The sequence below is a fragment of the Monodelphis domestica genome, chromosome 4, assembly GCF_027887165.1.
Source record: "Monodelphis domestica isolate mMonDom1 chromosome 4, mMonDom1.pri, whole genome shotgun sequence".
NCBI lineage: Eukaryota > Metazoa > Chordata > Mammalia > Didelphimorphia > Didelphidae > Monodelphis > Monodelphis domestica.
The window spans coordinates 225,245,147-225,272,466 of record NC_077230.1 but is presented as its reverse complement, the minus strand read 5'-3'; the positions used below and the strand labels follow the sequence as shown (position 1 = coordinate 225,272,466).

The following is a 27,320-nucleotide window of genomic DNA, read 5'->3' as shown; positions in this document are numbered from 1 at the left end:
GGTAGTATAACCATGAGGGGACAAAGGAAAAGAAATCCTGAAGTCTTTCAAAAGAATGAGGGAGATAGAGGCTGTGATGCCATTTTTACTCACGAGTAAACAGGGACCTGGTGAGGTTAGAGCAACAATAATAGCAGACATTTATAGAACTTAAAGGTTTACAAAGGGTCTCCCTTGCATTTGTTTGATTCTCACAACACCACCATGGATATTATAATTTATATAATATGTTATGTTATATATTGTAATATATTTGACAGATAAGGAAACTGAGGTCCAGGGATGTTAAGGGAACTTGCCCAAGGTCCGCTGAGAGCAAGTGTCCAAGGTGGGATTTAACTCAAGTCCTCAGTCGGTGAGTTTCCCTCTGTATGTTGCTGTTTGGTCATGTCTGACTCTTCTTGATCACTTTTTGGGATTTTCTTGGCAAAGAAACTGGAGCAGTTTGCCATTTCCTTCTTTGGCTCATTTTAATGATGAGGAAACTGAGGCAAGCAAGGTTAAAAGGATCTGGCCTTCCTTTCTTCCTAACTTTTCTTCCTTTAGTCTCACTGATACAGCCTCCTCTTATCCATTGGATGAACATCTGTCCTGACACCTGTCTTCCCCACCCTTGCTCTCCCAAAGTCTAAACTCAACAAGTCAGAGGGGAAAATGAGAAGAGAAAACCAGGCAACAAACTTCCCCAAGGCCAAAGGAGCCTGGAGCCTCCTGCCAGCACATAACGTGGGATACAGGGATGCTAGCACGAAGCCATAGCCTGGCAACCCCAGGTGGGCAGGGCTTAGGTGCAGGGATGCCCTGCATCTTGCCATCGCTGTAAGGGGACCCAAACAATGGACCACACTAAGGAGGGGCCCGAGGCTTATTTTCTATCTGTTCTAATGGGGCACAATGAAGGGGGAGGCTCTCCTTAAATTTTTAAGGTCGCTTAAATCTTTTTCTGCCTCAGCTTCCTCATCCATAAAATAGAGGCAATTCCAGTCTCTGCCATTGGGGGTCAAGAGCATACAATGAGATGTGATATTTGTAAAGTGCTTTGCAAACTTTAAAGTGCTATAGAGAGAAGTAAATCAAAACAACGCTGAGATATCATTTTATGCCTATCAGACAGGCCAAAATGATAAAAGGGTAAAATGACACGTGTTGGAGGGAATGTGGAAAAATGGACACTAATACACTGTTGGTGGAACTGTGAACTGATCCAACCATTTTGGAGAGTCTTCTGGAATTTTACTCAAGGAGTTATAAAAGTCTCTGATCTAGGTTTGTTTCCTAAGGTGATCAGGGAAAAAAGGATAAGAACCCCTATGTTCTAAAATATTTATAGCTGCTCTCTTTGTGGAGCCCCCAAACTGGAAATTGAAGGGATGTGTCCATCGACCCGGGAATGGCTAAACAAGGTGTGGCATATGAATGTGATGAAATACTACTGCACCGGGAGAACCTACCTGATGAGCAGATTAATTTTGGACAAGCACAGAAAGACATAAATGAAATTATGAAGCATGAAATGAGTAGAACCAAGAGGGCATTCTATACAGCAACAGAAATGTTGTTTGAAGAATGACTTGCTTTATATCCATCTCCAGAGAAAGAACTCATAAATAGATACCAGCAAGAAATAGCTCTATCTATCTATCTATCTATCTATCTATCTATCTATCTATCTATCTATCTATCTATCTGTCTGTCTGTCTGTCTGTCTATCTATCTATCTGTCTGTCTGTCTGTCTGTCTGTCTGTCTGTCTATCCGTCTGTCTCTCTCTCTCTCTCTCTCTCTCTCTCTCTCTCTCTCCCTCTCTCTCTCTCCATCTGTCTGTCTATCTATCTACTATCTATCTAGCCATCCATCTGTCTATCTATCCATCCATCATCTATCTATCTTTCCATTTCTCTCTCTCTCTCTCTCTCTTTCTCTATCCGTCTGTCTGTCTGTCTATCTATCCACCTATCTTTTTGTCAAATGATCCTTTCTCCAGTATGGGGAAGGAACAGTGGAAGGGAGATATCTGGGAATTGTAATGTTAACAAACAAGCAAGCAAATATTTTTTAAAGTGCAATATAAATACTAGCTGTTGTTATAGCTCCCTTATTCTCCCTCAGGGATATTGAATTTCCACTATTGGAAATTATTCCTAAAAAAAGAAATAATTTCTCTGGATTCAAAGGTGTTAATTACTTCCTTAGGGAGGATTAGTTCAACAATAGTATGGCATATTCATTGAAAAACTCAGCTAAATTAAAAAATTGAAAAAAATGTAACTGAAACATTGTGGCATGATCAAACATAATGGACTTCTCTACTGGCACCAATGCAATGATCCAGGACAATTCTGAGGCTCTTATGAGAAAGAACACTGTCCACATCTAAAGAAAGAACTGTGGGAGTAGAAACACAGAAGAAAATATATGATTTATCACTTGTTTATATGAGTATATGATTTGGGGTTTGGGTTTTAAAAGATTGCTCTATTACAAAAATGAATAATATGGAAATGGGTTTTGAGTGATAATATATGTATAACCCAGTGGAATTGCTTGTCAACTCCTGGAGGGAGGAGAGAATTGGGGAGGGAGAGAACATGAATCATGGATCTATGGGAAAAAAACAACAACAAAAAAAACCCCAACTCAGCACACAGGCCAGGAACTAGGTTAGACACTGGGAAGTTGACAGAGAACAAAATAGTTCTAGAATACTTCCACTTTATATTGGTTTGGCCTTTACAAAATACTTTCATACTCATTCCCTCAATAATCTTGCAACAGACCTCTTAGATATCACCCCTATGTTATAGATGGAGGAAACCGAGGCCCAAAGAACTGAAGTGCTTTGTCCGTGGCTGTATATACAGTTAGTAAACGGCAGAGATGGAATTAGAGCCCTGGGATTCTGATTCTGGGACTAGCGCCCATTCTAGCGGATCCACTGAGGGAAGTTAAGAGGGCAGGCAGTCCTGATGAGGGAGAAACACTGAAATGGAAGGGATGAGGGAGAATGGAAAGACATCCTCGTCTCCTTTACAATTCTTTTTGGTTTCATCCTGAAAAGATGTTGGTTTGCCTCCGAGGGAAAGAAATCAGAAGATGAAGGTCAAGATGAAATTACTGGGCTGGAAGGGATGATTGCCCAGGGCTTTGGAGGCGGAAGGCCCTTGGGAGGCAATGTGGGAGGCAGGAAGGTCATCTCTGAGAGGTTACCTCTTTGGACCTCCGGATTTTGTGAGCTGTAAAATGTTAGGGTGGAATTAAATCATCTCTTCAGTCCTTTCCAGCTCTGCTACTCTCTTCCATGAGTCTGTGGAAACATGATGACCTTTGTATCCTCTTCTTATGAAGGCACGAGTCAAGTCAGGGGTGACAGCACTCTGTGGGCTCAGGAGCATCAGATCCAGGCCAGACCCTGGTTAAAACTAGAATCTTGAGGCTTCTTGGGCCAATGAGCCAATCTGGATAAGAATTCTAGGACCTTTGAAATCTGGGACACATGCTTTGGCCCGTGTGAAAGAAGGAAGTGGGAAAAAAAATCACAGCTTTCACCCTTCGGGCTGCTGGGAAATACGCAGGCATTTTGCTTCTCACCTTGAGGTTTTCCATTCTCCAAAAAGCTGAAAAGGATATTGAATTCCACACATTTTTCCAGTTTGGTGTGGATTTCTTTTGTGGCTGTCCTTTAATCATGTCTAACTCTTTGTGACCCCATTTGGTTTTTTTTGGGGGTAGATATTGGAGTGGTTTTCCATTTTCTTCTTCAGCTCACTTTACAGATGAGGAAACTGAGGCAAACAGGAGTAAGTGACTTTCCCAGGGTCACACAGCTACTACGTGTTTAAGGCCAGATTTGAACTTTGAGGGATGAGTCTTCTCGACTCCAGGCCTGGCCCCCTATGTATATACACTGTACCACCTTAGCTGCAGGTTTGTTAAAGAAGAACAAATGGCTGGAAATATGGAAATTTAGGAAAAATCTTTTTTCAAGCTTCCTAAGACCACATATCAGAATCTGTATAATGGGAACAGAGGAGCTGGCTCTCCTTTACAGATCACACTAGTCTTCCATGTGGGTCAGGCCTCTACATTTTCTGTCCCTGTGTCTGAGGCTTCAGGGAGGATTGGGTGCAGGGATGAAGAATCCAATCAGTCATTTCTCAAGGTAGGCCAAACCACTTTGATGCTTGGACCAAGTAAACAAGTAAAAAATTTATTATAGAGTATAGCATAGGACCTCAAGCCTGACCTTATGGTGCAGCCCACCTAAATTTTTTTTTTAAACCCTTACCTTCCATCTTGGAGTCAATACTGTGTATTGGCTCCAAGGCAGAAGAGTGGTAAGGGCTAGGCAATGGGGGTCAAGTGACTTGCCCAGGGTCACACAGCTAGGAAGTGTCTGAAGCCAGATTTGAACCCAGGACCTCCCCTCTCTAGGCCTGGCTCTCAATCCACTGAGCTACCCAGCTGCCCCCCCACCTAAATTTTTTATCAAAAAAACTGGGGGCAGCTAATCTGGGTGTCAGAGAGGCCCCATAAGCTGCATGATGCTACTTGCAGGACCTCCACACACACCCTCGTGGCTTACCCTCACTTGCCTGGCTATTCTTGGGGGGCCGGCCTCCTTGGGTCCGGATGCCTCTCTGAAGGGCTGTTGGTGAGTCAGGGAGTGGTGGGTCAGGAAGAAGCGGCAGCACAGCCTCATGGAGAGACCCCTGGACCAAGAATCCAAAAATCTAGATGCCTACCTTATCTTCCCCCAAGCTGGGGGATCCAGGCATGCCATGAACCTCTCTGAACCTTCGTCTCTTCATTTATAAAATGAGGGTCCTAAAGCCACCTTGCCTCCCCTCCCCCGAGGGCTTGATAGAAACAGAGGGCTGCGTTATTTATGGTGACTCGTCCGCGGAGGAGGGCCTGGATCCAGTGTCTGACTTGTTCTCCCTCCTATGCCTGGAATGATTGGAAATAATTGAAACTGTCACTGGAAATAATGAGAAGTGACAGAGCCTGGGTTATGAGGGCTATTGCTTCCAGTCTTCACGATCCCCACAAACGCAAGCCTAAATTTAAACAATGCAGTCACCAAGCCATTTGCCTTCCAGGGACCTGAAAAAAAATTTTTTTTGGTCATAAACAGGAATAAAGACATGTCTAGAGCTGTCTCCGTTCAATATGTGTTTTTCTGCTGGTGCAGGAAATCCATGCTGCCCGGCTTATTATTACTTTCCTTCTACGGAGAGGAAGAAGATCAGCGTCGCACGAGGCTGGGCCTCAGCGCCTTCTGTGACATGATGGGGTTGAAGACTGGTCCCACTTGACGCGGAGGGAAGCAAACAGAACCGGAGACTCACACGTACCCGTTCTCTCGCCCTCAACCCTCCCTCTCGGAGGCGCCCCGTGCCTGGCCTCCGGCCATCCAGACAACAGCCCAGGGCCAGCCTCAGTTTCTCTCCAATATCAGTCTGCTGCCAAGTATGGGCATGTCTGCCTTTCCCTCAGGGGCCCTTTCCTGTCTCCCCCGGGGCACCGCTCCTCAGCTCCCACCTCCGCTAGGGCAGCAGCTATAAGGGGTGGCGTAGGCAGGGTCATGCCATATAGTCTGGGTAAGATAGATATTTTATATACACACAGCCTCTCCATTATAACGACGTGTCTATCAAACTATGTATATATCTACTGCATTATGGGGAACTAGGTGGCTCACTGGATAGAACATTATTCCTGGAGACAGGAAGACCTGAGTTCAAATCTGGACTCACACTCCCTGGCTGTATGATTGAGCAAGTCATCGGACCCCATTTGCCTGTTTCCTCCTCTGTTAAATGAACTAGAGAAGGAAATGGCAAACCACTCCCGTATCTTTGTCAAGAAAACCCCAAATGGCGTCACAAAGAGTCAGACATGACAGAACAATAACATATACTACATCTCTCTCTCTCTGTGACTGCCTTTCAATCTATTATCTATCTATTTGTCCATCCATCTATCTATCCGCCCATCTGTCCATCTAACCTGTCTATCTATCTGTCTGCCTGTCCGTTGTCCATCTCTATCTGTCTATCTGCCCGTCTGTCCGGCCCTGTGCAGGAGCCAGCTTAGAATGGGCCTGGGAGGGGGCAGGAACCCATCTTCGTGAAACAATCAGCCGCACGGCATCCAGTGGGAGAGACCTCCCAGCTCCGACTCCCAGTGCTGCAGCCCAGCCCCACAAATGACTGAATGTTCTCTTTAGTGCTGTCTGCTCCGGCAGTCCCGAGAGGCTCTCTTAGCTTGTGCGTCCTCCTCCCCAGAGTATCTGCGGGCAGTGTGCCCCGCCTCTTAGTGCCCCGAGATGACCCCATCCCCACTATTGCGTCGCTTTGAAAACGGCCCCTTTTCTATCCCAACTGGACCGATTTTGAAGCTAGCCAGCTCATGCTCTATCCCAGGTGTGGCAAAAAGAAAACAGCTTTCTACTCCCCGCTTTTGTCCTGATGAAACCAGACAAGCCTCAGACTTACTATCACTTCAACCCACAAAATTGTGTGACCGGATTATCTCGGGGTGCACGAAGGGGGAGAGGAGCCAAATGCAAAAAAAATAAGATCCGCCCACTCCCTTTTGGGGCGACACGGTTCCCAACCCAACAAAGCCATAGTTCTCCACAGTACATCCCACCGTCGAGCTGAAATAAGAACATTGTTTTTCACACGTTTAGTACTGTTTTTGGAGAAAGACACAAACGGTGAGCACACAAGCAGAGAACATCTATTCACTTAGAAAAGGAACGTCTGGGCAAATCAAAGGGACTGGACAAGGGGCAGCCCCTACCAACACATCCACACTCTCCTCAGTGACAACTGCTATCCAACGCGGGCCCCAAAGCATTTTGAGATCCCACCTGCCCTTTGGCGTTATCAGAACCTTTTTTGGGTGGGTGGGGGTGAGGGGAGGAATGTCCAGAGTTCTGATTTCACTGCTTTGGGGAACTTCCAGTGTGGAAACTTTCTCCATCAGTGATGATCAGTACCTGGCTTAGAGAGTTTCTTGAAGGCTAAATGACTTTGCACATGGTGACATAACTAGTATGTGTAAAGATAGGAGCAGACCCAGGTCTCCATAAATCCAAGCCTAGCTGGCCCTCTACCCACTACAACCATACCAATAATAAACATAACAGCTTACATGTTTATGACATTTCAAGGCTTGCAAAATGCTGACCTCACATCCTTTTTTTAAATCCCCTTACCTCCTGTCATAGTATCAATTCTAAGACAGAAAAGGGGCAACAATCAGGGTTAAGTGACTTCCCCAGGGTCACACGGAACTAGTACTCTCTGAGGCTGGATTTGAACTCAGGTCCAAGAGACTCAAGGCCCAGTACCTTTTCCACTTTGCTACCCTGCTGTGAAGCGGATGGTATAGAAAGGGTGCTGGGACCTGTGATTTCATCAGAGTAGGGAGGTTCTGGTGAGTTTCTTCCAATTTTCATCAGTATCTTCTCTGCAATTTACGCTCACCAAGAGTGGCTGGGAGCACTGGACATTAAGTGACTTACCTAGGATCACACAGTCAATATGGCAGGGCTTGAACCTGGGTATTCCTGCAAACTCTCTATTATGCCACTGCCTCATGAAGAAGAGAATAGAGTAAGCATTATTATTTCCATTTCATGTATGAAAATAAGGAAGTTGAGTGACTTTACTCACAGTAATACAGCTGGTAAGGACCAGGCATCTGGGGGGGTCCATTGCTTTCCCTGTTTTTTCTCCTTACCAGAGCACCCAACTATCCTTTCCTTATCTCAGTTTCTTAATTTGTAAAATAGGGGTAGCAATATGTATACTAATTGACCTCACCATGATGATTAAATGAAGGAATTCCATTGTTTCTCTATATAAACTCTTCATAGAGCTCTCTACCCTTGGACAGGTAAGATGGCTCAGTGGATAGAGTTCCAGGCTTGAAATCATAAAGACTCCTCTTCCTGAGTTCAAATCTGGCCTCAGATACTTACTAGCTGTCTGACCTTGGGTAAGTCACTTCCCTGTTTGCCCTAGTTTCCTCATCTGTAAAATGAGGATAAGGAAATAGCAAACCACTTCAGTATCTTTGCCAAGAAAATCCCAAATGGGGTCACAAAGAGTCAGACACAACTGAACAACAACAAGCAAAGAACTCTATATTCAAACCCTGTGCACCCAAGTTATGGAACGGACCCCCTTTAACTTGCCTCCAGACAAAATCAAACTTATAAACTTTTGGCACTTAAGGGGAACTAAGTTTCCTGAACTGGGTATCGGGTTTGGGGATGAAGCTGAGTATCCACGACACAGAAATCATATAAAGCACTGAATTCTGCTGGACAGTGAACACAGTGATGGAGACATCCCAGAGTATTTATGGCAGCTGTATTTTATTTTCTAAATCAACATCAGGAGCATCATTCTGACAAAGCTCTTCCTCTCATAGAGCTTATTAAAAATCTTTTTTCTAACTCGGAGATCTCACCGCTAGGCATATATCCCAAGGATATATGGAAGATGGAATGGTCCAATGGAAGAAAGTAAGGCCCATTCCATACCAAAATATTTACACAAGCACTTTTGTGATAGCAAAGAACTAGAGACAAAAGAGATGCCCATTGATTGGAGAATAATAAACAGTCTGAGGTACATGCACAGATAGTATATTCATATCTCATAAGAAATAATAAATACAAAGTATTCAGAGAAACATGGGAAAACCTATAAACAGATACAGAGTAAAGCAAGCAGAACCAGGAAAACACTGTACAATGAATATAATCATGTAAATAGAAAGCACAACCTTCCACCCCTCACCATGTAATTATTAAGCCTGATCTGATTGTGAAGAAAAGATGAAAAATGCATCTCCTTCCTTGGAGAAACTAAGAACCAAAACATTGCCTGTGTTGCCAAATTTTGTTATATATTGGTAGTTTTGCTAAGGTGATTTTTCCCCCCCATGTTCTCTCTCCTTCCTTCCTTCCTTCCTTCCTTCCTTCCTTCCTTCCTTCCTTCCTTCCTTCCTTCCTTCCTTCCTTCCTTCCTTCCTTCCTTCCTTCCTTCCTTCCTTCCTTCCTTCCTTCCTTCCTTCCTTCCTTCCTTCCTTCCTTCTCTTTTTTTTTAAACCCTTACCTTCTGTCTTAGCATAAATTCTAATGGATAATTAATTGCATTTAAGTAACCTGCTCAGGATCACACATCTGGGAAGGGTCTTGGGCCAGATTTGAACCCAGGTTCTCCCAACTCCAAGCCTGGCCCTCTATCCCCTGTGCTGCCTCACTGCCCTTTCTCACTTGTTCTTAACCATTCCAACAACCCAGAAAAGTCTGGCTAAGCCTGGCTAAGCATGAGCAAGCCCATGAGCTGAATTACAGCTACCCTGTTCATACACATCCCTGCCTTCAAGCTCAGTTACTCAGTTCCTTCTACAACAGCCCCACCTTCCACACCTCATTTACTGTAAGAAAGTACGCATTTTCACCAGCAGCACCTACCAGAAAAGCCTCAACATCCATGGCTGAAGTACCCTGAAAGCGGGCACCAGCTTGCCTCATGGGCTGTTTTTAAATGTGACCCCAGGTCTCCCTCTCCCCCAGCTCCATGGAGTCCCCTGGCTGCCCCATGAAGTAGTATTAAAGATATGGACTAAGAAATAGATGACTAGAAAAGGAGATGGATAGTCTCAGATACCCTGCTTGTAGGGTGGATCTTCCTCGGAATTTTCATGGGAGGGAAAGAGAAGAGTCATGTAGGGGGTGAATGGTTCACAGATCTACCTCTAGAAGGACCTTAAGAGGTTATCTAAATCAATCTCTGTATTTTAGAGCTGAGTAAAATAAGGTCTGCTGAGGTTAAATGAAGCCATGGTCACTTAGGTAATAAATAACAGCTAGGATTCACACTCAGGCCCTTAATCTCTTTTTGCAATGGGGGTTAAGTGACTTGCCCAGGGTCACACAGCTAGGAAGTGTCTCAGGCCAAATTTGAACCTGGACCTCCTATCTCTAGGCCTGGCTCTCAATCCACTGAGCTACCCAGCTGCCCCTTCAGGCCCTCAATTTCTAAATTCAGTATCTTTTCCATAGAACCACCCTGCTTCCTAATGACTCTGTACCATACTTCTGAAGGGAATGTCCTCATCACTGAGACTTCACCTTTAGACCAAATAATTTAATATTAATAAATATTAATTTGAATATACAATAGAACAACAACAACAATATTTATAATAATTGATATTCATTAATAAACATTTATTATAGAAACAATATAATTATACAACAAATATGTAATAAAAACATTTATTATATAAATATAATTTATTAATAAATAGCTTATCAAATACATTTATTGATAAGCAAAATTTATTATAATAAATTATATTAATAAATGTTATTATATTTAACAAAGAATATTTATTAATAAATGTCATTTATCACATGATAAATAAAATTTATTAATAAACATTACTAGAATAATATGAATTAATGATGAATAAAGTACATTTCTCACAATAAAACCATCAGCAGGTTGCAAGGGAAAAGAACACTGGATTAGACTCAGAAGATCAGGGTTCAAATTCTAATTCTGCTACTTATCAACTAAATGACCCCGGCAAGTCAATGAACCTTAGTTTAAATAAATAAATAAATAAAATAAAAACAAAATAATGGAGGAAGGACTAGATTACCCCTGAGGTCACCTCTGGCTCTCAATCTATAATTCTAGGAAGGTAAGTAGGATCTGAACTCTTGCTATAATTTTCAAATTAGGAATCTGAGGCATAGAGAGATTAAGTGATTTGCTCACTTAATTAACTAAGTGATTTGTCCTCAGTGTCATTCAGAGTGTCAGAGCTGGGACCTGAATTTAATTCTTCCAAGTGCCTAGAGATAATGTAAAAACTGCTATCAGTCTCTAGAGCATCTTCGGACTTAGACATTCCTTTTTGTTGTTGTTCAGTTATGTCTGACCCTTTGTGACTCTATTTGGGGGTTTCTTAGCAAAGACACTGGAATGGTTTGCCATTTCCTTCTCCAGATCATTTTATAGATGAGGAAACAGAGACAAACAGGGTTAAGCGATTTGCCCAAGCTAGTGTGTCTGAGGCCAGATTTTAACTTAGGAAATTGAGTCTTCCTAACCCTAGCCCTGCCACTCTATCCAATGTGCCACCTAGCTACCCTCACATTTCTTAGATCAGGTTCTTTTGGCAGTCTTGTGAAGCCTATGGACTCCTCAGGATGTTTGTAAATACACAAAATAAAACAGATTACGAAGGAAGTCAATTATATTGAAATAGTTTATCTATCTTATCTGTCTGTCCATCTATCCATCTATCTATCCATCCATCCATCTCTCTCTCTCTCTCTCTCTCTCTCTCTTTCTCTCTCTCTCTCTCCCTCTCTCCCCCTCTCTCTCTGTCTCTGTCCCCCCCCCACCCGTCTCTGTCTCTCTTTCTCTCTGTCTGTCTCTGTCTCTGTCTCTCTCTGTCTCTTACACACACATACACACACACATCTGTCTAGTGTAATGACCTCAAGTTAATAACCTGGTCTTGTGAAGTAACTGAAGACTTTTCCTTTCCCCATTTCCTATCTTTTCCTTTCCTCTCCTTCTCCCATGCTTTCTGTCTTAGTAACAATTCTAAGTCAAGAAGGGCAAGAGCTAGGCAAAAAGGGTTAAGTGACTTGCCCAAGGCACAGAACTAGGAAGCTTTTGAAGCTGCATTTGAACCCAGGTCCTCCAGGCTCCAGGCCTGGCTCTCTATCCACTGAACCACTTAGCTGCCCCAAGACCCTTTCAAGGAAGGCCTCTATGTGACGAAGCTTTCCCCCCACCCTGGTAAAAAACTCTTGGGGGTAACAGGATTTCTTGATTTTTTTACAACATATTCTTTATAACAAATGTGTTCTTTGGTCTTAAAGCAACGATTTCTATTGTGAAGAGGAAAAAAATACTGTATGTCCAATGAATCCTGTTAAATAAACAAGCATTAATGAAGGCACTGTGCTACGTGCTAGAGATGAGATCTGGATTCGGATCTTAGCAGTAATGTTCCTGAGCTCCATGACTCCGGGAACAATCAGAGTCTATAAAATGCAGTAGTGTTTTTTTTATTACCAATCATCCAGGGAGGCTGAGACCCCACGGCATTAACCTAAAGGTGATGGGTTTATTATGTGATTTCATTTATCCTGTGTGCATTCTAGTAGAGAAGAGCCCAGATGAATCAGAATTCTTTGGTTTTTTTTTTTGTTCCTTTGCCCAAGGCCCATTGTGGCATGGCAGATCCTTCAAGGCTAAGCTCTGATAGTTCTCTGGGAAGGTGTCAAGTACAGGCCTAGCAATAGATTAAGCTGCTGTCATCTGTGGATCATCCTGGCTGAGAGTGGAGGGGCTCCTTTCCAGAAGGCTGGCCACCAGGTGATGAATTTTTTAGCCACAGTAACTCATGGAATGTGGACATGTTTCAGTCTGCTTTTGTGGAAGGAATATTCATACTGGCGAAAGCATAGATCTTTGAAAATACCAGTGTCACCCTCTTAGCTATCCTCACTGAAAAAAAAAAAAAAACAAAACCCTACCTTAAATCCATAAATGGAGGCAAATGAGAATGCAGATTTCCTCCTGAGAGTCCTGGGCCTGGAGTCAGGAAAACTCATCTGCATGAGATCAAATCTGGCCTCAGACATTTCCTACCTGGCCAAATCACCTCACCCTGCTTGCCTCAGTTTTCTCATCTGTAAAATGAGCTAGAGACAGAAATGGAAAAGCACTCCAATGTCTTTTCCAAGAAAACCCCAAATGAGGTCACAAAGAGTCAGACATGACTGAACAACAATGGAGCCCTAAGCCCTTCTTTCAATTTAATAGTTCCTCCCTAAACAGGTTGAGTATTTCCATCTGTTTCACCACTGGCCTAGAAAGAAAAAAATCTGCTAATTCAGCTTCGTATTTATCAATACATTTGTTAAAACGAGTAAGCTAAAAAAAGCTTCTGCCTCACATCTCCCCAGTGTGGTGAGGTGAGGTCAGAGGACCCAAGTTAGGATCTTGGCTTTCTTAGTTATTAGCAGTGTGGCCTTGGTGGGCTGGCCTCAGTTTTCTCATTTGTAAAGTGAGAAGTAGAATTAAATATACTCTGAGGTCCCTTCTGGCATAGATAATTTCTCTCTTGTCTTTTTTTTTAATAGATATTTCTAGAGAAGAGAAAGAAAAAACTACCATCGAGGGCTAAAAGGATGTCTCTAATTTGATCTCAGTTATTTGCAAATGACTGACAGTCAGGAAGATCTTCTGGCCTTGCTGTTGTCGGTAGCCTTCCTATGGCTTAGGAACAACTTTGAAAATAAGGGTTTTGTGTTGAGAAGGTTGCAAAGACGTGGGTGTCATTTGCTGCCCCCTGCTCTGTGGTCCCTCTAGCTTGTCACCTCCCTGATGCCTAAGTCAGCTTTGAAGTTCAGTGGGATGAGGACAACTAGGTGACTTAGGTCTGGAGGCAGGAGGTCCCGGGTTCAAATGTAGTTTCAGACACTTCTAGCTCTGTGATTCTGGGGAAGTCACTTCACCCCACTTGCCTAGCTCTTACTGCTCTTTTGCCTTAGAACTCATATGGAAAGTAAGGGTTTAAAAAAAATCAGTGGAATGGGACCCAGGATCTTCCCCTGACCAGCTTCTGATACCTGCCCTGGTAGAACAAAAAATGGATCAAAGTTTGTTTCTGAGAGTGAATAAAAATAAATTCTACCAGGTAGGACATGCCTAGTGATGTACATTTTGGACTATATGACCCCTAATTTTCATTGGTGTAATAAAGCAAGAGGGAATAAGAGACAAACCCTGCAAAGTAGTTGCCACAGTAGTTGCAAAATTAATAGGGGTCCTGTATAGTGGAGATAGTGCTGGCCCTGGAGAACACTCCTCTTCCTGAGTTCAAATCTGTCCTCAGACACTTACTAACTGTGTGACCCTGGGCAAGTCACTGAACCCTGTTTGCCTCAGTTTCCTTATCTGTAAAATGAGCTGGAAAAAGAAATAGCAAAACTACTCCATAATCTTTTTCATGAAAACCTCAAATGGGGACACAAATTGGACACAACTGAAAAAAGACTGAATAAAAGCGGCACATAGTAGCCCTCAATAAATATTTATTGAACGAAGAATTAATGGGATGTATCACCTGGAAAGTTTGGTCCATTGGGGGGGGGGTCACAGGACCTAGAACTTGAAAGTACTTTAGAGGGATCACAGGAGGTATTTAGGTGGTGTTAAGAATCAAACAGACCCGAGTTCAAATCTGTTCTCAGATACTTACTAGCCGTGTGAACTTGAATAAGTCACTGAACCTTAGTTACCTCAACTATAAAATGGAGGTAACAGAACCAGGGTTGTTATGAGCAATCCGATGAGATAATATTTATAAAGTTTTAGGCACCACATTGTAAGTGCTTATATAACTGTTTATTCCCTTCCCCCTCATAGATCTCTAGAGGCACCAGGGATTTCAGAGGTCGTCTGCTTTAAGTCCCTCATTTTACAAACGAGGAAGCTGAGGTCTAGGGAGACTGTGACTTGCTCAAGGTCATGCAGCCTCCTATATGAATCAGAATATGGATCTGAACCCAGATTCTTGGATTCCAGAGCCAATGTTCTTTTCGTTGCATTTTGCCCAGTGCCATTGAGTTACAGTTCAAGAAAAAGGTGCCTACAGAGGTGAAAGGATTTGTCCAAGGTCATGAATCATGGAATCATAGCTTTAGAACTGGTAGGGACCAGGAGGATCATCTGGTTCAATCTCCCCAATTTACAGATGAGGACACAGAGGCCCACAGGGATTAAGAGATTCCAAGTCCTTTTTCTCCAAATCTAGAACTCTTCCCACCATACCACACTGCTTCATCAAGTTCCATCACTCATTCTCATGAATTCAGGGGTTGCATGCACCTTTAATGCACATAGTTTGGAATATCTTAACTGATTTTCATAAATACTAGCAGTTTAAAAAAATCTTTCCATTCTCATCTTGTATAACTCCTCTGTGCAATCTATGCTTTAGCACCACTGGTCTACTAACTATTCTCAATACATACCTCCTTGTTTTGCTCATCCCTCTTTCTGCACCTGGAATTCTTTTCCCCAGCTCTCCCTGCCTCCCCCAACCTTCTCACTGAACATCTCTACCTGTCTTTTGGTCCAACTCAAATGCCACCTATTCCATAAAGTCTTCTCTCATTCCCCCATTTAGTAATCTGCCTTCCTGCGCACCCATCTCACCTGGCCCTTTACTCACACCTCTCATTCACTCATCATGGATTATTTTGTTTGATGCTCATTTGGGTCCATGTCAGACCCCTCCAGGAGGCTATACACTCTATGAGGTCAGGGTCTGGTCCTTAGCTAAGTTTTCTATCAACCCCACATGGATAGGTTTCAGAGAACTCACCCTAGGGAATCCTTGGATAATGGGACTGGAGTTGAAATGTATGAAATACCTTTTAAGTTTGAAAGGTAGCAAAAATGATGTGTACATGTGTATCCAGTCAAACCCAACCTGCTCTCCCTCACAGACATAGGACATCAGATCTGAGACCCTTTGGCTATTGTCCTAGGCAAGCAATAATGCCACCTGAGAGAATGATCAAAAAAGGTCACTTTATTGCAAAGGCTTCTGGTGTGTGTGTGTGAGGGGGGCTCAATTTCAAGTTCACTTTAAAGTGTGCCAGAGACTTCTACCCTTCTAGATCTTGGAGAATTGCTCTTTTTGCTTTGTTCTTGAACCCTTTTGACCTTTGACTAACTAGTCCAGGATCTTTGATTTTCTTAGCTGTCCCCTGGAGGTCTTGCCTTCCAGGTTCCTTCTGTAGCAGTGGTGGCTGGGCCCCTTCCTCATGTGTGGTGGGGCTGCCATTCAGCTCTCCCAAGACCCCCAGCTCCCACCATGCCACTTCTGGCTGCCTCCCCAGGCCATCCCTGCCTCATCCTGCCTGTTCTTGCCCACACACATCCCTGACTTGTATTCTTTCACAAGCAAACCTGTCTGTGTCAGCTCAATCTGGCGAGAGGAATGGAGAGAGAGAGATCTGGCTGAGGCTTTTGGGCTCACAAATTCCTTGTGACCAAAGTTAGTTACACCCAAATGGATGACCAGGAATGATTCTGCCTTCTTCTTTGGAGTCTTTCTTTCATTTAAACACACACTCACACCAAGACAAGACGAAGAAGAAAAAAAAAACACATACACACCCATCCAAAACAAAACACCCAATCCCCCAATGCTAGTGGGTTCATTTTCCTTTGTCCTTTCTCTCCCCTCTCTCCCTAACCTTTTCTCGTTTGCTATTCTCACTCTCCCTTCCTGGTTCTTTCCCCCCTTTCTGCTCCCTATCTTTCCTTCTTTCTCTCCACCCTTTCTCATCTTTTCTTCTTTTCCTCTCCTCTCGGCCGCATTTCGGGGTCTCTACCTTCCCGCCTCCCCATTTTACGGCCCATTTTGTTCCTCCTTTCTCTCCGTCCCTTCTCTACACCCTCTCTTTCTCGCTTACACTTTGACACATCTGTTTCTAATCCGAGTTGTCTGAGACGCCTGTTGGAAACAAAAAGAGCCCCTTCCCCCACCTTAGGGACCTCGAACGAGAATGCCTACATCAAAAGCAAAGCTCGTTTTCCTCCCCAAACAAACGCCATCACAAAGCGGGTCCCAACTTTCGGACGGTTTATGGCTGAGGAGCAACCTTGCACCTTGAAAACGCTGCCGCCCTTAAGAACTAAGAAACGCTTTTAGGCGACTCCTTTCAAGAGAACAGATGTTTCCAGCGGTCTCCAGGGCGGAATTTGCAGCCCTCTCCTGCCCAGATGTGCCGCCTATTTGCCCCGAGGCAGAAGGACACTGCCCTTCTCCGACTCCGCAATTGAGGGGAAACGGTTTAATTAACGAGTGTGAGTCTCTCCCCGCCGCTCGCGACAATAGGGCTCTTGGGGACCTCCAAAGTCCCCGACGTAGAGCGCCCGCCACACTCACCGAGGAAGAGGACGGACAGGAAAGACATGCCGCTTCCAGGACTCGGACTCTTTCCCCCGCTCTGCTCCCCTGGTCCCGGGCGCGTCCCACAGCCTGAAAAGACCTGCACGGAATGGAAAGCAACGGCTCTGGCATGCGCCCCGGATAATTGCATCCATGTGCCAGCGAAGGACCCAACTTCCCTCCCTCTCCCCCTCTCGCCTACTTGTCTTCTGCCTTTGCCTCCTCTGACTCCGCAGCCCCCGGGGAGGGGCCTTGGAGCGCTCCCTGCTCCTAGCGGGCGGGCGGGAGTGGGAGGAGAGAGATCAGGATTAGGCGCTTCCCCGGAGCCCGGATTGTGACAGAGAAGCTCTCCAGCCGCGTGGAAGCACTTTTCCCTGTTTGGAAAGAAAAAGGAATGGAGAAGGAGGGAAAAAAAATCACACCGAGCAGCAACCACACAGCTGCCTCCTCCCGCCAGCCCCTCCCTCCCCTCAACTGGGATTAGCGGGGAACACCAATCCCGGGGCCGGGCTGCCGAGCAGGCGGCCAGGAAGGGGCTTTCCTCTCTTAGGAGAAAAGCACTGGGGTTTCTGGGCGAAGCAGGGGAATTTAGACGCAACTTCGTGTGTCTAGAGGAAGGGATCCATTGCTCTCTCTTCTCTGTAGGCTCAGGGCCTGAGAGGAGCCCAGAGGAATGCTACAGACCTCTCTTACAGATGTGGAAACTGAGGCCTAGTGAGCTAAAGGGGGAGGGGTGACCAAGGCCACCCAAAACAGTACAAGAAGCCAGATGACCCAACGGGGTCTGTCCAAATCCCAAGGCCACAAGGCAGGATCAACCCCAAACATTTCCACCTTTCTCTTCCTCCCTGCTTTGGTCTAGAGTGGAGTGGGAGACAGCAGGAGTGTGGTGCGCTCCAGGAGCCTAGGTCCGTTTCAGGAAGGTGCATTTTCAAACTCTCCCTCGGGCTGTAGGGTCCTGGGCGAGTCTTGTTGACGTTTCCATGCCTCAGTTTCCCTGCCTCTAAGACTAAGGGGATGGACTGGAGGGGCTGTGAGGGGGCCTTCCACACTCCAGATCTGGAATCCTGCCTCTGACTGAATAGGACAGCTAATTCAGTCAAACCCACGTTGGTGTGTCTCCATGGGATGCTGGGTCCCTTCTTAGATCCTGCAGACTCAAGCTCAGACTGTTTTCTTTCTGCCTTTCCTTGGCTCCGTTTCTGCCTCCCTCTTTTGGTCAAGGTAATGTGGTCAAGTAGCGATGTCCAACTGGCTGTTAGTGACTGGCACCCCGGTCCAGAAGCCAGATTCGGAGGGGCTGGGGAGTATTTTAGCTAAAACAAAAACTGAAAGACCCATTGCTTTGCCCAGAACAGAAGGCGGACTCTTCACTGAGAGCAAAGGAGGAAAAGCAGGCGAAACTCCCTCCCCTGGGCCCAAAATGGACCGCAGGAGCCCAGCCAAAGGAGGCCAGCAGAAGGATGAAGGGAGGGCCAGATAGGCCAGCGTGAAGGCAGAGCTGAGATCAGTCCCGCTGGCTTCTCTCTACTCTCCCCAGGCCCGGGAAGTGGAAGCCTGTCATTCAGGGGACCGCAGCGCCCAGGCAGCTGGAGGAGGCTGGATCTGCAGCTCTGCTAACAGAGCAAGAGCAACCAGCCTGAGTCAGGCTAGGGTGGGGGGACTAGCAGAGCCTGCTCATTCAGCCCTCCGCCAACTTCTGGCACAGGCTCCCTGCCGCTCTGCTGGAACTCTGGACCCGGACTGGCCTCTGCTCTGCAGCTCTGGGATGGAGGCAGTCACCCAGGCACACCCTGCTGTGATTGGGTGAAGCTCAGGAGAAGGCAGGAGGGCCAAAGGGTCCCCCACTCAGGTTCATTGCTGACCTACATTGGGAGGGGGGGCTGGTCCCCTGGCCCATATAAATACAAAATCCTCTTTTCAAAGGTTTCAAGAGATAGCCAACCTATTCTCCCACCCATAGACCTCTCCAGAATTTTTATATCTTCACTTCCCTCACTCAGCCACATACTCTCCCATCCATTGCCACTGGCCTCCTTTGATCTTCCTCCAACAAGACACTCCCATCTCTGAACTCCAGGCATTTTCACTGACTGTCCCCCGTCTGGAATTTTCTTCCTCTTCCTCTTCACCTCCTGATTTCTTTGGCTTCCTTCCTTCCTTCCTTCCTTCCTTCCTTCCTTCCTTCCTTCCTTCCTTCCTTCCTTCCTTCCTTCCTTCCTTCCTTCCTCCCTCCCTCCCTCTCTCTTTCTCTCTCTCTTCTTTTTTCTCTCTCTCTCTTCTTTCTTTCTTTCTTTCTTTCTTTCTTTCTTTCTTTCTTTCTTTCTTTCTTTCTTTTCTTTCTGTCTTTCTGTCTTTCTGTCTTCCTTCCTTCCTTCCTTCCTTCCTTCCTTCCTTCCTTCCTTCCTTCCTTCCTTCCTTCCTTCCTTCCTTCCTTCCTTCCTTCCTTCCTTCCTTCCTTCCTTCCTTCCTTCCTTCCTTCCTTCCTTCCTTCCTTCCTTTTCCACTTTATCTTCTATCTTAGAAGTGTTACTATGTGTCTCCTCTAAGGCAAAAGAGCATAAGGGACTTGCCCAAGGTCATATAACTAGGAAGTGTCTGAGGGTACATTTGAACCCAGGACCTCTCATCTCCAAGCCTGACTTTCTATCCACAGAGCCACCTTCCTGTCATTTCCCTGGCTTTCTTCAAGTCATACCTAAAATTCCACCTTCTATAGAAAGCCTTTCCCAACCCCCCTTCATTCTAGTGCCTTCTCTCTTGATTATTTCCCAATTATTCTATCTATAGCTTGTACATAGTTGTTTGCATATTTTCTCCTCTATTAGACTGTGAGCTCTTTGAAGACAGGGATTGTCTTTTGCTTTTCTTTGCCTCCATTGTGCTTAGAAGAGTGCCTGGCATACTGTGGTCACTTAATAAATGTTTGACAGACTGAGGAGTAGAGTTGCTGCAGAGGGAGTCATGCCAGAAAACCTGAGGCTGACAACCCTTCTGTTGTTCATATTTCCAATCATTTGTTCACAGTATCTTAAATTAAGAGCTGATGGGGACTGTAGGCACCATCTAGTCTAACTGTCTCATTTTACAGTGAAGGTCTAGAGAAGTTAAGTAACTTGCCCAAAGTCATATAGCATGTGATTCAAACCCAGATGCTCTGACTTCAACGACCATTTGTTGTTGTCCAACTGTGTCTGACTCTGTGACCCCAAGGTCCAAGGCTACTAATGGGGTTTGCCATTTCCTTCTCCAGTGAATCCAGTGGATCCTTTTGTCAGGCAGAGGTTAAGTGACTCGCCCAGGATCACACTGCTAGGAAGTATCTGAGGCCAGATTGGAATTTTCTTCTTTTTGTAAAGATATTTTATTTTTATCAATTACCTGTAATAACAATTTTCCAAGTAGTTTTTCTCAAGTTATGTGACCCAAATTATCTTCCTTCCTACCTTCCTTCCCCCTTCCCAGAGATGGTAAGCAATCTGATCTGGGTATTATCATGTAACACACATTTCCATATTGTTCATTTTTGTAAGAGAATACTCATACAAAACCAAAACCCCCAATAAAAACCCAAATAAACTAATGTGAAAAACAGCAGGGTTTGATCTGTATTCTTACTCCAACAGTGAGGAAAGTACCTCAGCTTCCTCATCTGTAAAATGAGCTGGAAAAGGAAACAACAAATCATACCACGATCTTTGCCAAGAAAACCCCTAAATGGGGTCTCGAAGAGTCAGAGGTGGATAGCTTTCTTTGTGCTAAGTCCCTCAGAATTGTCCTGGATCGTTGTATTGCCAAGAGTAGCTAAATCTTTCACAGGTGATCATTCCACAGTATTGCTATTATGGAGTACAATGTTTTCCTGGTTCTGCTTATTTCACTCTGCATCAATTCACGTACATCTTTGCAATTCTTTCTGAAATCATTCTGTCCATCATTTCTTACAGCACAATAGTATTCCATTGGCATCATATACCATAATTTGTTTAGCCATTCCTCAATTGATGAACATCTCCTCAATTTCCAATTCTTTACTCCAGTTAATACCATAGAGGCAGCTATGTGGCTCAGTGGATAGAGTGCCAGGTCTAGAGTCAGAAAGATTCAGATTCCTGAGTTTAAATCTTTCATATCAGTGTATCTTTGGTTTTATTTTGGGATTTTGGTTATGTATGATTTTGCTCTTATGACAACGACCAATATGGAAGTATGTTTTGCATGACAATAAAAAACAAAATAAACAAAGAAAATTTCCAGTTCTTTGCCACCACAGAAAGAGCTGCTATATTTTTGTACAAGTAGGTCCTTTACTTTTTTTAATTTTTTACTAAAATCCTTTCATCTTGGAATGAATACTCTGTATTGTTTCTAAGGCAGAAGAGCAGTAAGGGCTAGGCAATGGGGGTCAAGTGACTTGCCCAGGGTCACACACCTAGGAAATATCTGAGACCAGATTTTAACCTAGGACCTCCTGTCTCTAGGCCTGGCTCTCAATCCACTGAGCCACCCAGCTGCCCACTTTGCTATTTTAAAAAATCTCTTTGGAATACAGACTAGTAGTGGTATTATCAAAGGGTATGCACAGTTTTACAGCCCTTTGGGCGTAGCTCCAAATTGTCCTCCAGAATGGTTAGATCAATCCACATCTCTACTAACAATGAATTAGTGTCCCAATTTTGCTATATTCCCCTCCAACATTTATCACTTTCCTTTACAGTCATATTGGCTAATCTGATAGGTGTGAGGTGATATCACAGAGTTGTTTTAATTTGCATTTCTCTAATCAAGAGGGATTTAGAATATTTTTTCATATGATTATCAATAGCTTTGATTTCTTCATCTGAAAGCCACTTATTCATATCCTTTGATCATTTGTCAATTGGGGAATGGCTTGTATTCTTATAAATTTGACTTCTGAACTCAGGTCTTCCTGACTCCAGGTCCAGAATTCCAAATCATGGAGACACAGTTGCTTCCAATTATCTCTGCTTGGATTATCTCTTCATTAGTCTTAGAATCCAGTGGCTTTAGGTCCCTTCGTCAGGTGTTCAAGGATGTAAAATGGAGCAGTCCTACTGTATAGAGGCAGCTAGTGGCTCAGTGGATAGAGTGCCAGGGCTGGAGTCAGGAAGACTCATATTCCTGAGTTCAAAACTGACCTCAGACACTTCTTAGCTGTGTGCCTAGGCAAGAGACTTAACCCTGTTAAGTGAGGAAAGTGCCTCAGTTTCCTAATCTGTAAAATGAGCTGGAAAAGGAAAGACCGATCACTTCCTAGCTCTGTGACCCTAGGCAAGTGACTTAACCCCATTGAGGAAAGTGCCTCAGTTTCCTCATTTGTAAAATGAATTGGAAAAGGAAGCAACTAATCATTCCAGGATCTTTGCCAAGAAAAACCCCAAATGGGGTCTCAAAGAGTCAGATACAACTGAAAAATGACTGAATACCAAAGATTCTACAGAGGAGGAAAACAGAAGCCCAGAAAAAGAACAGGCAAAGTTATTGGCAAAGGCAGGAGTTGGAATCAGATCACTTGGACTGAGATCAGCTGTGTGGACCATAAAAACCTACAATTTGGAATTACAAGAGACTCCAGAGATTTTCTAGTTCGTTCTCCATTTTAGAGAAGAAGACTGTAAAAGCCTGGAGAAGCGATGTGTCCAGGACCCTAGAGAACAACCATTACAGCTAGAATTCGAACTCAGGTTTTTAAAGGACTCCAAATCCAGTTCTGTTGCCTGAATTCCAATTTAGACTTTTGGCCTGAATTAGAAAGAAACCCGAGAGTCAGGCTTCAGCCTTCCTTTCCCCAGACCCACCTAATATAGAGATATTTTCAGGCTGCTGGCTCTGGAGCTGCAGAGTAAACATCACTTAATCTTCCTAAAACATCTCCCAGCCTCCTCCTCCTCCTCCTCCACTGTCTCCCTGCCGATGGCCTTTCTCCCACATCTGTTAATGACAACGCCATTCGCCCGTGCTGCCGCAGAGCACGTGGGTGGCTGGGGAGCGTGTTGATTGCTGTATTTCTCAGGAGGAAGACGCCTTCAGCTTCAGGGCACTGGTCAGAAGTCCAGGAGTGTGGTTATTTTTTGAGGGGGGGATGGACCGTGGCATCACTCCCAGTTGGGTTCTCTTCTGTGGTGAGCAGGAGCTGCTCCAGACCAGCCGGACCAGTAAGGTGTACCCGACCCGCAAGTCAGGAGCACGGGGGGATTGTTCGGAGCTTTGCTGCAGCTTGGGGGCAGCCAAGCAGAGTGACGGGCCGGGCAGGAGGCTGTGCCAGGGTAAAAGTTCTCTTAGAAAAAGAAACATTCTGCCCAAGAGAAGGGATAAACACACTGGATGGAGGGCTGAGGCAAAGGTAGAACTAGGACAGGGCAATTGGAGCTTTTCCCCAGGGCTCCAAATCACCGGACTTTGCCACCTCCATCCTTTCTTTGGGCTTGAGCTGTTATCTCCAGGATCCTGTTACCTTGACACCTTTCTCCCAAGGTCCTTGTTTTTGGTGCAAACACAGGTCAGCTGCTTCCCCTAAGTCCTCCCCCCCCCCCCCCATCAGGAGGATGGCCGCTGCAGGCTGGGCTGCTGACAGGAAAGCAAACTGACCAGTAGAGCTGTGCAATGAGAGTGTGCAGGATTACACGCCACAGTCCCAGACCTCTCAAATGAAAGGAAGGAGGGGGAGTTCCATCACTAGCTTTCTGGGACTGAGAAGGGCAATTCTTAGCAAAATTTACTCGAGGTTTGTTTGGTTTTTAACCAAAAGAGTTTTCTCAAAACAGATTTGAGTTGATCCCAGGACCACGTCCCCTCAGTTATCTTTATACCTCATCGGGTCTCTGCGCCTCTGTGGGAATTCTGTGTGTTGGCAAATGTAAACATGGGTACATGCAGAGACAAAAGGGGGTGCATCAGCTTTGGGAGAGATGCTAAACTTAAAATAAGGCATCCCCTGCCTTCATGGAGCTCCGAAGGGGAAGAAGACACAACACAAATGACCAAAGTACCTGGGAGAAATGCTTTGTGGGGCCTAAGGGGGAATCAATACCTTCAAAACTAATTCTTTTTCCTCAAGAAAGGTCCTATTTCAGGATTTACACTTTGTAAATCCGATCTGACCCAGAATGAGAATGGACCCTTAGAGCTATTAGTGCTGAGGTCTGACTAGACTCCATACATGATCCAAAAGGAATGTTGATTGCTCATCCCACAGGCCTCAGAATCATCACAAGTTAAATTCTGGGCACCTGGTCAGAGCCAAGGTTGGGGAATTAATAATAGTTGGCATTTACAGAAAGATAGTCATGCCATAGCTCTCACCATATTTACAAGTATTACACTTTCTTTTTTCATTTTTTTTTTAATTCAGTCATGTCTAAGTGATTCCATTTTGGGGTTTTTTTGGCAAAGATGCTGGAGTGGTTTGCCATTTCCTTCTTTTCGTTTTACAGATGAGGAAACTGAAGCAAACAGGGTTAAGTGACTTGCCCAGGGCCACACAGACACTAAGTATCTGAGGCTGGATATGAACTCAGGAAAATGAATTTTCCTGAATTCAGATCCTGTACACTCTCCACTGCACCATCTAGCTGCTCCTAGAGATATTCTACTTTTCTTTTTCTTTTTCTTTCTCTCTTTTTTAACCCTTACCTTTTGTCTTAGAATTAATACTGTATTTTGGTTCCAAGGCAGAAGAGCAGTAAGGGCTAGTCAATGGGGTTAAATGACTTGCCTAGGGTCACACAGCTGGGAAGTGTCTGAGGCCAGATTAGAACCCAGGATGTCCCATCTGTAGGCCTGGCTCTTAATCCACAGAGCCACCCACCTGCCCCCTTCTACTTTCTTTTTAAAAATTTAAATTCTTGTTGTTTTCTTGGAAGATCCCATTGGACCTAGAATCACTATTAATTTTTACTGCATTTCTACCTTCCATATATCTATATCTTATCTATGTCTTACATAGTTAGGGTGTAGGAATATAGTTAGTTATATCCACAGATTATAAAACTCATTTTGATGGGGATGTATGTTCATTATAGAACCAAAAATTTCCTCCATATTTCTTGTGCTCAGTCCTTTCAAGTAAAAAAGACAATAATAATGACACATTTCTTGTGTTTTCTTTTGCAACATGGCTAATGTGGAAGCATATTTTGTGTGACTTCACAAGGATAATTGATATGGTTTGTCTTCTCAAGGGGTGGAAGAGAGACACCAGAGGGAGGGAAAAGATTTGGAACTCAACATTTAGAGAAGGGTTTTTTTTTTTAACATTTTTGGGGAAATGCAAAATCTTAAAAATGTTAAAGTGTTGATTCAATTGGGAAATATTTAATGAAATATATAACATTATATCCCTTTTATTCCTTTATTTCTAATGATCATTAACAACTCTCTTAAAATATAATATTTGTATTACTTCACATTAATTTTAATTTTTACAATATAATAGAAAATAATAATTTATATTTATAGAGGGCTTTCAAGTCCTTAGAGTGCTATATCATTGAGATCATCGGACAATAGAGGAAGAATTGAGATGTGTGAGATGTGTGAAAAGCCTGGAGTTTTACCAAGTTGACGTGTCCCATTTTTAGAACCCTAGGGTGAGTGAGCTGTCCTTTTGGTCCTTTCAAAACTCCAGCTACAAAAAAGAAAGAAAGAGAAAAGATGGAACTGTGAACTGATTCAACCATATTGGAAAGCAATTTGGAATTATGCCCAGAGAGTTATAAAACTGTGTATACCCTTAGACGCAGCAATATCACTATTGGATTTGATTCCCAAGTAGAACAAGGGAAAAAAAGAAAAGAACCTAGATGTTCCAGAATATTTATATTTGTGATGGCAAAGAACTGGAAATTGAGGGGATGCCCATCAGTTGGGGAATGATTGAACAAATTGTGGTATCCGTGATTGAATACAATGTGCCACAAGAAATGACAAACAGGTTAATTTAAAAAAAACAACCTCCATGAAATAATGAATAGCGAAACAAGTAAAACCAAGAGATTATTATATACAGTTGCAGGATTAATATTTGAAGAATAACTTGTGAATGTCCACCTCCAGAGAAAGAAATGATAAATGGAAATGTGAAAGAAATAATTTACATATACTTACTTTTTAGTCCTAAGATGCCTTCTATTGTGTAGGGGAGGGGAGGTAAGTGGTGGGAATATCTGGGAATTTTAATGTAACCAGCAAATAAATTTATTTTTAAAAAAGGACTTATGCAAAATGACACAAAATAGAATAAGCAGAACTAGAAAACTGGTGTTTATAGACAATGACCATAACGATGGAAATGGAAAAAAATAGAAAAAGAATGAAACTGAAAATAAAAAAAAAGAAACTCCAACTGCCTACAGCCCTCTCCTGTTCCAGAGATCATCATGAAGAATGACCCCAAAGGCTAGAAGCTGATCAGCCCATTTCTAAACCAATAAGACTTAGAAGGTTGTTGAATGAATGGGTGATTAAGTGACATTCACAGGTGCAGAACTGGACACAGAGTGGGAAAATCTCATTAAAGTCACCAGCCTGAACAACAAATAGAATAGACTGGCTCTATTGTATTTGATTGAAGGTCTTGAACCCTTACTGCCTTCACTGCCTCCAGCACATCTTTCATTTGTACAATTCAAAAAAGTGCTTTTATTTTTTAAAAATCTTTAAAGCTCTTCAGAGTTTGTGTGTAAATGTGGGTGTGTGGGGTTTAGGAATGTGTGTCTGGACATTTTATATTGGTATCTCCATCCAGCTCAAAGTAGACATTTAATAAATGCTTATTGTTTGGCTAGTTAATGGGACACACATGTGGGAGCTTAAGTTCTGAACCAATGTATGTGGGTGGATGGGGTTAAATTGCTCTGGGAAATTTCCTTGTTTCTTTAATAGTGAAACGGTAAAATTGGAGTGATTTTACTTCTAAAATCACATAATTTCTTCACCTTTCTACTGGCCCTGAGAAGTTATATTGCATTACAAAGTCTGGGCACCATTTCATTTAATTCAACAAACAGTAATTAAAGGCTTTTTACATGCTTGGCACTGTGGTAGTTACTAGGCATGAATAAAGGCAGATAGGACCCTTGGGGCTACTTTCTCATCTGTGGGCCCCCAGAAAAGCCACTCCAGGTTATAGGCATTCTGTGGGTTAATAGTCACTCAAAATTAGATCTCATGAACCTCCACTGACGCGTGTTCTTTTATTGACAAGTCAGGAAACACATTTCTTCAAAACAAAAGGCGTTAATTGCAAATCAAGTGGAAAGAGAAGGCTACTCT

General features: G+C 43.8%; 1 protein-coding gene across 1 annotated transcript in view; it reads right to left on the bottom strand.

Moving 5' to 3' along the window:
- The window catches only part of CLMP (CXADR like membrane protein), a 104,745-nt gene extending 86,054 nt beyond the window's left edge, over positions 1–18,691 (bottom strand). Inside the window, 2 exon segments of the mRNA XM_007494616.3 lie at positions 17,025–17,127; positions 17,230–18,691. Of these exon segments, the coding sequence (XP_007494678.2) occupies positions 17,025–17,052 (28 nt within the window). The 5' untranslated portion in view covers positions 17,053–17,127; positions 17,230–18,691.
- Between the last annotated feature and the right edge of the window lie 8,629 nt (positions 18,692–27,320).